Here is a 13417-nt window from a genome sequence, read left to right as displayed (position 1 = left end):
ATCCTTGCTTGTCATACATATATTCACATTCCCTGTTCCTAATACTGCTTTAGGTAGTATGCTCCACCTGACACAGGTTGCTAGATAAATGAATTTTTGCAAAGATCAGTTATAATTTCTTTTTTTAGAAAAATGCAAAATAGCATTTATCATTTTTTTAGATCAAATATGACGTATAAAGATGAAAATTAAAAAATAACCCATATCTCATGCATGCAGGTAACTCCTGTTTAGTCATTAAAAAAAATGTAGTATATATAATAAAAACTCAAACATTATAGAAAGGTGCAAAATAAACAGAAACCCTCTCCCTAGCCCTCCCTCCCCAGAAGATAACAATTGTGAAGTTTTTCTGTATTTTTTAAAAGGGCATATACCAGTTTATGTATGTATATTCTGTATATATGTGTAGGTATAGTTCAACAATATATACATATATTCATATATGTATGTATATATGTATATTTCATACATACATATATGTATATTTCAACAATCCGATAAGCACCTACATGCCCACCACCCAGTTTAAGAACTAGACATTTTCCAGTGCTGTTGCTTTGGTCTGTAAGTTCTTTCCTTGTCCCTTCAGAAAGCAGCATTATGTTGGCTTTGTGTTTATCACATCCTTGCTTTGCTCTGTAGTTTTGCTCTATATATATGTATTTCCAAACAATATTCCTTTTGTTTTCCTTATTTTTAAACTTTATTAAAGTGATAATACTGCTTTGTTCACTTAGTTATGTATTTATAAGATTTATCAACAATGGCATATAGCCTGTTTTCTCTGCTGTATGACAACCCACGATGAATATGCCACAATTTATTTTTTCATACTCATGTTAATGGATATTTAGAGTGTTTCAACTTTTTTAATGAAAACTATAACTATGTATATTCTTGTATATGTTTCAAGATCTACATGTTTGAGATTTTCTTTACGGTGATTATCTAGGAGTGGAATTAATGAGATCTAAAGTAGAAGAATGTTTTTTACAAGAGAATGTGTGTTTTCTGAAGGGATTGCACCACTTATAATTCTTCCAGCAATGTGTTAAGAGTTCCCATTCATCCACATTCTTACCAACACTTGCTATTGTCAGATTTAAAAATTTTTGAGTCAGGTGGGTGAAAATGGGATCTCGTTTTATTTTGCATTTCTTCAATTACTAATAAAATTTAAAATCTTTCCACATGTTGATTGACCATGTGTGTTTCTTGTTATGTCTTTGCCATTTTCCTATTGATTTTTTTTTTTTGTCTTTTCCTCTTTTATTTTTACTAATTCTTCATGTAGTCTGAAGACTGATCCTACTTTGGTTGCATTTCTGGCAAATATCTTCTTCCAACGTGTGGCTTATATTTTCACTCTTTTAAAGATGTCTGCTGATGAACAGAAGTTCTTAATTTTGGTATTTTTGTTAAACATTTTTATGGTTAGGTTTTGTGAAAATCTTAAAAATGCCAACTGTATAAGCATAAAAATATGTATAAGTGTTTCAGTTTTGCTGTACATATTTAGGTCTTTCATCCATCTGGAATTGATTCTTGCTTATGGAGTGAAGTAGGATCTAATTTTATTTTTTCCCACATGGATAACCCCCATTTATCTAATTCATTTCTCCTTCATTGATCTTTCAGATGACACCTTTCTCTCTTATATACTTACCTTGACTCACTGGTTCCTTTGTCTCTCTGGACAATAAGTAAAACATCTTAATTAATAGTTGCCCTACTTCTTTCTACCTTCTTCCCACCTTCTATTGGAAGCTATTCTTCTATGTCTTGTCTTTCATTGCTGTTATTGAGAGTTCTTCTGTCCATTCTGTCCATTCTCTCCAGTTGTTGTTCTTTGCTGTTCTTTGTCCTCGTCCATCAGTCTTCTTGCTTTATATTTAGGTGCGTTTTCTTTTGGCTTATACATTTGTCATTTTTGTATATGCTGTATGCTGTATACCATGCATCTGTGAATGCTTCTTCCTCCAGTGTTTCTGGAAAATTCTATGTCATCATTTCTTTAAATACTGCCTTTTTTGTTCTGTCAGTTCTTTTTTTCTGGAATTTGGGTAGAAATGCATTTAGACTTTCTCATTTTGTCTTCCATGTTCTTGTCACCTTTCATATTTTCCACTCTTCTTGGCCTTCTACATTCTGGGTAATTCATCAGATATGTTTTTGTTCAGTAGTTCTCTCTTTACTCTCTTATATAGAGTTGGCTATTTAATACTTCCACTGAGTTTTCCATAAGAGTTTTTCTCTTATATAGAGTTGGCTGTTTAATACTTCCACTGTCTACCTAAAGAGTTAATTTATAACTCTTGCTTCTAAAAGTTCAGGTTAATTCTTTTCAAGCATTTCTTATAATTTCTAATAATCTCTTGTTGCTTGCTCACTTTTGTGATTCCCATCTTTTATTCCTTTAAAATAATCACGAATTAGAATTCTAAATTCTTTTTCAGATTATCTGAAATCCTTGGGTGTGGCGATAGGGTCCAAATCTGGTATTTGTTGTTTTTGAGACTCTTATAACATGATGATTTATTTCCTTGGATGTTTGGTGATCTTTGTTTATGAGTTGAGTTCCTAGCTGATGGGTCTTCATCTACAGAAAACCTGGATGTATGAGGTGATGGAGTTTCACCAGGACAACACGTACATTTGTTTCTTCCAGGAACCAAGAAGTGCTACTTTAGTCCTGGACTTTCAGTGCTTTTGCTCGTGGCAGTGGTAATACTAGATTTACCCTTATGACAGCCCTATTTCACTGCTCTGGTTTTTGCTCAGTTTGTGAGGGGAGTGTGGATCACTGGGAGGTTTATTCTACTTCCTGTGAGCTTGAAATTCTTATGTTAAATCTAGTTCTATAGCTGGAAGAAATTCAGTCTCGTATAGTCAGAAGCAGAAGTGCCCACATTCTGCTTTTTAGTTAAGGAAAGATCCTGGGCATGTTTCTATTATCACATTAAGTACATATATCATCCTTCTTTAAGGCTGGGTAATATTTTTTCATGTGCTATTAGTCTTCTGAATATTTCATATATGACCTACTTTTGTGTTTTAGCTTCATAATTATTCTGTCTTTTAATTATACATCTCAGCCCTTCCTTTTCATTCCTTTGCTTGTTTAGTATTCTTCCTTTTAGTTGACTCATTGAACCCCAGGTTTTCTATCCACTTTGCACTGGAGGACCTTAAATTTACATCTTCATTCCTGACTTTCTCCTCTATCTTGCTAGTCCTGGATTTTTGTTGCCTGCTTACAGTACCTTTGCTTTGAGTATTTAGCTCAAAGATGAAAATTAAAATATCAGAAATCTTCTAAAGTTCCTTTGTTCTTATGCTTTCTTCTTTGCTTCTTTCCTTCCTCCCACCCTTCTTTCCTTCCTTTTCTCCTTCCTTCCTTCCTTTGTTATCATCGTTCTCATGGTCCCCTAGATTCATATCCTTTTGTGATTTAATTTTCCTTCACTCTCATATATAGCTCTCATATAAGCTCTTGTCTGTCATTCTGCAGCATTCTCTTATTCGTCTCTTCTCCTTTTCTACCATCTAAAGCTGTATCCTTTCATTCCTTAATCACTACAACAATTCCATTGCAGTTTTCTTCTTAATTTTAATCTATCCCACAGATGATGACTAGACTTACCTTTCTAGTTATATTTTAATCATGGTAAACTATTGTCTGGGACACACAGTTGTTCATTTTGTCAATATTGGGTTGAAATTGTAGCCTGATGTTGAAGGCCCCCTGGCAGCTACCTCTTTTAGAAGGTGGTCTGCATTTTCTTCTTAACATTTTCCTTCTTCACCTGACTGCCTTGCATGGCCTGCTATATAATCAGCTTCTTTTCCTGCACATAGAACTTGCTGATTACCACTCAGTGCTTCCTGCCTTGAATCCCCTCCTGCCTTCTCTCTACCACTTCATGTCTGTTGCCTTCTTGAACAGCTCTCCTGTAACTGTGAGCCAATTAAGGTAACACTTTATTCTGCATACCTTTTAGAGACCATATTTTGCTTATGTACACTGTAATCATTTTGTGTAATGTGTGTTTTGTCTCCAAGCAAGTTATACATTTTAGAGTATACAGATTGCCTCCAAATGTTTTAGTTCTCCAATGTTTTAGTGTGGAGTTGCCCCAGAAGGTCTGCTGCACATTTAACAAGGAGGCACAGAGTGACCTTTAGATGTCTGGGTAGAGTTTACACCTTCCCTGCCGGCACCATTCCTGGGTAACCTAGCCTTCTGCAGAATTGGTTTCACTATGTATGTGTGCTGAAGGAGAGGTACAAATAAAACTTTAAATTACTTCCATAGAAATTGGCATCTCTTCTCAGTAGATCAATTTAATTGGATGCCACTTGACAAAGGAGAAGCCAAAAATTTCAGACCTTGAGTAATTTATAATTCAATTACAATAATTTGTGAACACATATCCTTCAAATGGAAAACATCATTCAATTTTTTGTTGCTATTATTATTGTTTCTTTTTCTTTAGAAATGGAGACTAGAAACTTAACAGTCTTATAAAAATCAGAACTTTCCTGTAACAAATGCATTATTTCTTTTTGTCTAAAGATCTTAGTTCGAAGAAGCAGCAGTCCTGCTGAATTGGATTTAAAAGATGATTTGCAGCAGACACAAGGAAAATGTAGGGAAAGACAGAAGAGTAAGTTCCAGGAAATGCGGTTTGTGTTTGTCCAACTTGAGTCAATCTATTTTATTCTCTTCTACTTTCTGACTGGTATGATATCCTCTGAAGAGACATGGTTGTGAAATGGGACATTTTTATTCCTGGAATCCCAGGATTGATGGATGGTTAGTTCACAGGTATAGTAAAACAGATCAGTCCATTCTGTGTGTCATAGAGGCCTGTCCTTCCACCCTGGGCCTTTCTCCAGCTGAGAGGGACAACCAAGGCCAATGGAAGGGTGAGCAAACAGACCCAGAAGGAAGAATGATCTTCCCAGAAAGTTCATACAGACTTGGAGCAAAATGCCTCAGAAAGACATTGAAGTCAATGGTATAAGTATTTAAAAAATGAAATTTGGTTCAAATCCTTAGATATATTATATACCATAAACTATAGCTCTAATAATCTGCTTCTCTGAAGCCAGCTTCCTGGCTGCCCCCTTCTCAGAAGCACAGTAAACATCTCCTCCAGATCTAGGGTGGTTTTGGTAGAGGCAGAGGAGCTCTTCTTAGGCTTCACCTTCAGACTCTTTTGGCTTGGAGTTCTGTGGCAGATGAAGTTAGGGACCTAACAGGTTGGTTACTGGGGCAACTGGCAGTTCTTGGCACGTGAATAGAGGACAGCAGATTAGAAGCAACGAGGCTGAGGGACTGTCAGCAGCAAATAAAAAGAGCAGACAGAAGAGTGAGCAGACAGGGGGCAACTTCACAGTGTTGGGAAGTAGAAGACTTGGAGGAGCAGACTGTCTAGGTTTGGATTGTGTCAGACTAAATAGCTTTATAAGGCTTAATCGCCTTTGAAAGCATCATTGTATTATGACAAATTAGAACTTTTTAGTGTTTAAAGGGGAGAATTTCTTTTGGAGAAAATCTTTTACAGTTGGACACCTCAGCCCCCAGTGAGCCTGATAATTCACTCTGAATTTAGGTTTAAACATTGAACCACAAGGTAAAAAGCATCCTTAGGCTCTTGTAGGATAAATTTGCATTTGTGGTGAAAGGCATTCCCATGCCTTCCTCCACCCATGCCCATTTCATAGTGGAGTAAATTGCAGTAGAAAGCTGAAGGACTTGATGTCATCTTTGGGGCATATGGGGTAGCTGGATTGAAAACTCCCTTGAAAAGAATGTCACTTGGTGATATGTAAGGGAGCTCCTAATGATGATTAATGGCCTGCACCTGGGAGCTTTATTTTGTTGACCAAGATTCCCACAGAGTCTGCTTTTGAGCCACTATCCCCTAAACTATTCCTGCTGTGTCAACTGTTCAGTCACTTGCATGTTGGTAATGGGGAACATTCTGATTTCCAGCTATTTGTTATCTCATACTTCAGTTCTTCCATTGTACCAGGTGAAAGTATCAGCAGTGACACAGCTCTGGGCTATAGCAATGAGGCAGAGCTGTCCATGAGCCCATGGTCAACCTGTGAGGAAGACCCAGAACTGAACACTCCTACAGATGTTGTGACTGACTCCGATGCCCGCCATTGGTTACAGCTGAGTCCCACCGATGCTTCCAACTTAACAGGTAACTGCATCTTTGAAAAAGAGGCATCAGTGTTACCAGTTGAGAATCCCAGAGTTAACCTGGTTGCAAGAATTCTAGGAATCCTTTGACACAATGATAATGTGGATGCTACCTCCAACGAAATTGATGTGGCAGTCCCAACCACCTGTTCATAATCAGTCATGAATTCTCAGAGTCCTATGTGGAGAAAATCCTAAAACAGTGGTCAGACATGGGAGGAAGCAAGCCATCCCAATGACCACTGACCACCATGGGAGGGAGTGATGATACTCATGCCAAGCCTCTGCCATCCCTGACCAAATTTGCTTGACTCTGGAAACAGAAAAATAATTCATCCAATCCACATGTATCAAAAATCACAAAGAGTTTGAATAGCTTATTGATTAATATTTTCTTTAATTTTTACAATAAAATGACACATACAAGGTGAATTGTGACCTACATGTAAATTATGGGGCGTAGTAATAAAATAATCACCAGTAAGCCTGCTACCCAACTTAAGAAATAGATGGATCCCACACAAGTGAAGTTCTCTCTAGGCCCTTTCCAATCCCTTTTATTCTCTCGTCCTCCTGTCACCATAGTCCCAATTTGTTCAATAACAATTTTCTTGAGTTCTTTATAGTATCAGGTAATTTAGATTTTAGACCTCCAAAAAATGATATATTCTGTGTTTTTTGCTGCTTTCCCCCCCTGAGTATTACATTCTTAGAATTCATGATAGGGATTCCATTAAACGTGTAAATTGCCCTGGGTAACATTGACATTTTCACAATATTAATTCTTCCAATCCATGAGCATGGAATATTTTTTCCATCTCTTTGTGTCTTCCTCAATTTCTTTCAGAAGTGTTCTGTAGTTTTTAGGGTATAGATCCTTTACCTCTTTGGTTAGATTTATTCCTAGGTGTCTTATGCTTTTGGGTGCAATTGTAAATGGGATTGACTCCTTAATTTCTCTTTCTTCAGTCTCACTGTTAGTGTAGAGAAATGCCACTGACTTCTGGGCATTGATTTTGTATCCTGCCACACTGCCAAATTGCTGTATGAGTTCTAGCAATCTTGGTGGGGGGGGGGGGGGGTCTTTTGGGTTTTCTATGTAGAGTATCATGTCATTGGCGAAGAGGGAGAGTGACTTCTTCTTTGCCAATTTGAATGCCTTTAATGTCTTTTTGTTGTCTGATTGCTGAGGCTAGGACTTCTAGTACTATGTTGAATAGCAGTGGTGAGAGTGGACATCCCTGTCTTGTTCCTGATCTTAGGGGAAAGGCTCCCAGTGTTTCCCCATTGAGAATGATATTTGCTGTGGGTTTTTCATAGATGGCTTTTAAGATGCTGAGGAGTGTTCCCTCTATCCCTACACTCTGAAGAGTTTTGATCAGGAATGGATGCTTATTTTGACAAATGCTTTCCCTGCATCTATTGAGAGGCTAATATGGTTCTTGTTTTTTCTCTTGCTGATATGATGAATCACATTGATTGTTTTATGAGTGGTGAACCAGCCTTGCATCCCGGGGATAAATCCTACTTGGTCATGGTGAATAATCTTCTTAATGTATTGTTGGATCCTGTTGATAAGTATCTTGTTGAGAATTTTTGCATCCATGTTCATCAGGGATATTGGTCTATAATTCTCCTTTTTGGTGGGGTCATTGTCTGGTTGTGGAATTAAGGTGATGCTGGCCTCATGGAACGAGTTTGGAAGTATTCCATCTCTTTCTATCTTTCTGAACATCTTTAGTAGAAATAAGTCAATTGGAGAAGGACCAACATTATATGGACTCATTCATTTGGGAATATAAAAAAATAGTGAAAGGGAATAAAGGGGAAAGGAGAAAAAATAAGCGGGAAATATCAGAAAGGGAGATAGAACATGAGAGACTCCTAACTCTGGGAAACGAACTAGGGGTGGTGGAAGGGGAGGTGGGTAGGGGGTGGGGGTGACTGGGTGACAGGCACTGAGGTGGGCACTTTTTTTTTTTAAATAAATTAATTTTTATTGGTGTTCAATTTACCAACATACAGAATAACACCCAGTGCTCATCCCGTCAAGTGTCCCCCTCAGTGCCCGTCACCCATTCCCCCCCACCCCCCGCCCCCCTCCCCTTCCCCCACCCCTAGTTCGTTTCCCAGAGTTAGGAGTCTTTATGTTCTGTCTCCCTTCCTGATATTTCCCACACATTTCTTCTCCTTCCCTTATATTCCCTTTCACTATTATTTATATTCCCCAAATGAATGAGAACATACACTATTTGTCCTTTTCCGACTGACTTACTTCACTCAGCATTATACCCTCCAGTACCATCCATGTTGAAGCAAATGATGGGAATTTGTCGTTTCTAATTGCTGAGTAATATTCCATTGTATACATAAACCACATCTTCTTTATCCATTCATCTTTCGATGGACACCTAGGCTCCTTCCACAGTTTGGCTATTGTGGACATTGCTGCTAGAAACATCGGGGTGCAGATGTCCCGGCGTTTCATTGCATCTGAATCATTGGGGTAAATCCCCAACAGTGCAACTGCAGGTCTATTTTTAACTCTTTGGGGAACCTCCACACAGTTTTCCAGAGTGGCTGCACCAGTTCACATTCCCACCAACAGTGTAAGAGGGTTCCCTTTTCTCCGTATCCTCTCCAACATTTGTTGTTTCCTGCCTTGTTAATTTTCCCCATTCTCACTGGTGTGAGGCGGTATCTCATTGTGGTTTTGATTTGTATTTCCCTGATGGCAAGTGATGCAGAGCATATTCTCATGTGCATGTTGGCCATGTCCATGTCTTCCTCTGTGAGATTTCTCTTCATGTCTTTTGCCCATTTCATGATTGGATTGTTTGTTTCTTTGGTGTTGAGTGTAATAAGTTCTTTATAGATTTTGGAAACTAGCCCTTTATCTGATATGTCATTTGCAAATATCTTCTCCCATCCGGTAGGTTGTCTTTTAGTTTTGTTGACTGTATCCTTTGCTGTGCAAAAGCTTCTTATCTTGATGAAGTCCCAATAGTTCATTTTTGCTTTTGTTTCTTTTGCCTTTGTGGATGTATCTTGCAAGAAGTTACTGTGGCCGAGTTCAAAAAGGGTGTTGCCTATGTTCTCCTCTAGGATTTTGATGGAATCTTGTCTCACATTTAGATCTCTCATCCATTTTGAGTTTATCTTTGTGTATGGTGAAAGAGAGTGGTCCAGTTTCATTCTTCTGCATGTGGATGTCCAATTTTCCCAGCACCATTTATTGAAGAGACTGTCTTTCTTCCAATGGATAGTCTTTCTTCCTTTATCGAATATTAGTTGACCATAAAGTTCAGGGTCCACTTCTGGGTTCTCTATTCTGTTCCATTGATCTATGTGTCTGTTTTTGTGCCAGTACCACACTGTCTTGCTGACCACAGCTTTGTAGTACAACCTGAAATCTGGCATTGTGATGCCCCCAGCTATGGTTTTCTTTTTTAAAATTCCCCTGGCTATTCGGGGTCTTTTCTGATTCCACACAAATCTTAAAATAATTTGTTCTAACTCTCTGAAGAAAGTCCATGGTATTTTGATAGGGATTGCATTAAACGTGTAAATTGCGCTGGGTAACATTGACATTTTCACAGTATTAATTCTGCCAATCCATGAGCATGGAATATTTTTCCATCTCTTTGTGTCTTCCTCAATTTCTTTCAGAAGTGTTCTATAGTTTTTAGGGTATAGATCCTTCACCTCTTTGGTTAGGTTTATTCCTAGGTATCTTATGCTTTTGGGTGCAATTGTAAATGGGATTGACTCCTTAATTTCTCTTTCTTCAGTCTCATTGTTAGTGTATAGAAATGCCATTGATTTCTGGGCATTGATTTTGTATCCTGCCATGCTACCAAATTGCTGTATGAGTTCTAGCAATCTTGGGGTGGAGGCTTTTGGGTTTTCTATGTAGAGTATCATGTCATCGGCGAAGAGGGAGAGTTTGACTTCTTCTTTGCCAATTTGAATGCCTTTAATGTCTTTTTGTTGTCTGATTGCTGAGACTAGGACTTCTAATAGTATGTTAAATAGCAGTGGTGAGAGTGGACATCCCTGTCTTGTTCCTGATCTTAGGGGAAAGGCTCCCAGTGCTTCCCCATTGAGAATTATATTTGCTGTGGGCTTTTCATAGATGGCTTTTAAGATGTCGAGGAAAGTTCCCTCTATCCCAACGCTCTGAAGTGTTTTGATCAGGAATGGATGCTGTATTTTGTCAAATGCTTTCTCTGCATCTAATGAGAGTATCATATGGTTCTTGGTTTTTCTCTTGCTGATATGATGAGTCACATTGATTGTTTTACGTGTGTTGAACCAGCCTTGTGTCCCAGGGATAAATCCTACTTGGTCATGGTGAATAATTTTCTTAATGTGTTGTTGGATCCTATTGGCTAGTATCTTGTTGAGAATTTTTGCATCCATGTTCATCAGGGATATTAGTCTGTAATTCTCCTTTGTGGTGGGGTCTTTGTCTGGTTTTGGAATTAAGGTGATGCTGGCCTCATAGAACAAATTTGGAAGTACTCCATCTCTTTCTATCTTTCCAAACAGCTTTAGTAGAATAGGTACGTTTTCTTCTTTAAACGTTTGATAGAATTCCCCTGGGAAGCCATCTGGCCCTGGACTCTTGTGTCTTGGGTGGTTATTGATGACTGCTTCAATTTCCTCCCTGGTTATTGGCCTGTTCAGGTTTTCTATTGCTTCCTGCTCCAGTTTTGGTAGTTTGTGGCTTTCCAGGAATGCGTCCATTTCTTCTAGATTGCCTAATTTATTGGCGTATAGCTGTTCATAATATGTTTTTAAGATCGTTTGTATTTCCTTGGTGTTGGTAGTAATCTCTCCTTTCTCATTCATGATTTTATTAATTTGAGTCATCTCTCTCTTCTTTTTGATAAGGTTGGCTAATGGTTTATCTATCTTATTAATTCTTTCAAAGAACCAACTCCTGGTTCTGTTGATGTGTTTCACAGTTCTTTTGGTTTCGATTTCATTTAGTTCTGCTCGAATTTTAATTAACTCTCTTCTTCTGCTGGGGGTGGGGTCCATTTGCTGCTTTTTCTCTAGCTCCTTTATGTGTAAGGTGAGCTTTTGAATTTGAGTTCTTTCCAGTTTTTGAATGGATGCTTGTATTGCGATGTATTTCCCCCTCAGGACTGCTTTTGCTGCATCCCAAAGATTTTGAACGGTTGTATCTTCATTCTCATTAGTTTCCATGAATCTTTTCAATTCTTCCTTAATTTCCTGGTTGACCCTTTCATCTTTTAGCAGGATGGTCCTTAACCTCCACGTGTTTGTGGTCCTTCCAAACTTCTTGTTGTGATTAAGTTCTAATTTTTGCAGCCACTCTGGGAAACTGTGTGGAGGTTCCTCAAAGAGTTAAAAATAGACCTGCCCTACGACCCAGCAATTGCACTGTTGGGGATTTACCCCAAAGATTCAGATGCAATGAAACGTCGGGACACCTGCACCCCGATGTTTCTGTCAGCAATGGCCACAATAGCCAAACTGTGGAAGGAGCCTCGGTGTCCATCGAAAGATGAATGGATAAAGAAGATGTGGTTTATGTATACAATGGAATATTAGTCAGCAATTAGAAATGACAAATACCCACCATTTGCTTCAACGTGGATGGAACTGGAGGGTATTATGCTGAGTGAAATAAGTCAATTGGAGAAGGACAAACAGTGTATGTTCTCATTCATTTGGGGAATATGAATAATAGTGAAAGGGAATATAAAGGAAGGGAAAAGAAATGTTGGGAAATATCAGGAAGGGAGACAGAACATAGAGACTACTAACTCGGGGAAATGAACTAGGGGTGGTGGAAGGGGAGGAGGGCGGGTGTTGGAGGGGAATGGGTGACGGGCACTGAGGTGGACACTTGACGGGATGAGCACTGGGTGTTTTTCTGTATGTTGGTAAATTGAACACCAATAAAAGTTAATTTAAAAAAAAAAAGTTCTAATTTTAAGGCATTATGGTCTGAGAATATACAATCTTTTGGTATCGGTTCAGACCCAATTTGTGACCCAGTATGTGGTCTATTCTGGAGAAAGTTCCATGTGCACTTGAGAAGAATGTGTATTCAGTTGAGTTTGGATGTAAAGTTCTGTAAATATCTGTGAAATCCATCTGGTCCAGTGTATCATTTAAAGCTCTCGTTTCTTTGGAGATGTTGTGCTTAGAAGACCTATCAAGGGTAGAAAGAGCTAGATTGAAGTCACCAAGTATAAATGTATTATTATCTAAGTATTTCTTCAGTTTGGTTATTAACTGGTTTAAATATTTGGCAGCTCCCACATTCGGGGCATATATATTGAGGATTGTTAAGTCCTCTTGTTGGATAGATCCTTTAAGTATGATATAGTGTCCCTCTTCATCTCTCACTATAGTCTTCGGGTAAATTTTAGTTTATCTGATATAAGGATGGCTACCCCTGCTTTCTTTTGAGGACCATTTGAATGGTAAATGGTTCTCCAACCTTTTATTTTCAGGTTGTAGGTGTCCTTCTGTCTATAATGAGTCTCTTGTAGACAGCAAATAGATGGGTCCTGCTTTTTCATCCAGTCTGAAACCCTGCGCCTTTTGATGGGGTCATTAAGCCCGTTCACGTTCAGAGTTACTATTGATAGATATGAGTTTAGTGTCACCATGATATCTATTCAGTCCTTGTTTTTGTGGATTGTTCCACTGAACTTCTTCTTAAAGGGGAATTTTAAGAGTCCCCCTTAAAATTTTTTGCAGAGCTGGTTTGGAGGTCACATATTCTTTCAGTTCCTGCCTGTCTTGGAAGCTCTTTATCTCTCCTTCCATTTTGAATGAGAGCCTTGCTGGATAAAGTATTCTTGGTTGCATGTTCTTCTCATTTAGGACCCTGAATATATCCTGCCAGCCCTTGAGGTGGGCACTTGATGGGATGATCACTGGGTGTTATTCTATATGTTGGCAAATTGAACACCAATAAAAAATAAATTTATAAAAATAAAAAAGATTCATGAATAGATTAAAACGGCAAACTTTCTGGAGCTGCATCCAGGCTTTGCCAATGAATTTTGGGGTGGCCTTGGGCAAGTTAATCTCTCTATAATTTCTTTTTTGTAAAATTTGGGTAATAATAGTCCCTATTATAGGGTTGTTGGAGGAATAAATATGTAAACACAGAAGTCAGGTGACCAGTACAGTGCATGTGGAAGCATT

General features: G+C 38.3%; 1 protein-coding gene across 6 annotated transcripts in view; it reads left to right on the top strand.

Annotated features, from left to right (window-relative positions):
* The window catches only part of RALGAPA2 (Ral GTPase activating protein catalytic subunit alpha 2), a 324226-nt gene that overhangs the window by 130135 nt on the left and 180674 nt on the right, over positions 1 to 13417 (top strand). For all 6 annotated transcript variants that reach the window (XR_005984381.1, XM_041732346.1, XM_041732348.1 and 3 more), the window contains 2 exons: positions 4580 to 4670; positions 6045 to 6221. Coding sequence is in view for 5 of the 6 variants with exons in the window: in XM_041732346.1 (XP_041588280.1) it covers positions 4580 to 4670; positions 6045 to 6221 (268 nt within the window). In the remaining variant the exon portion in view is untranslated. The remainder of the gene's footprint in view (positions 1 to 4579; positions 4671 to 6044; positions 6222 to 13417) is intronic.

The sequence above is a fragment of the Vulpes lagopus genome, chromosome 18 (genome assembly GCF_018345385.1).
Source record: "Vulpes lagopus strain Blue_001 chromosome 18, ASM1834538v1, whole genome shotgun sequence".
NCBI lineage: Eukaryota > Metazoa > Chordata > Mammalia > Carnivora > Canidae > Vulpes > Vulpes lagopus.
Note: the sequence above shows the minus strand (reverse complement) of the source record. Positions and strands in the feature narration are given on the sequence as shown.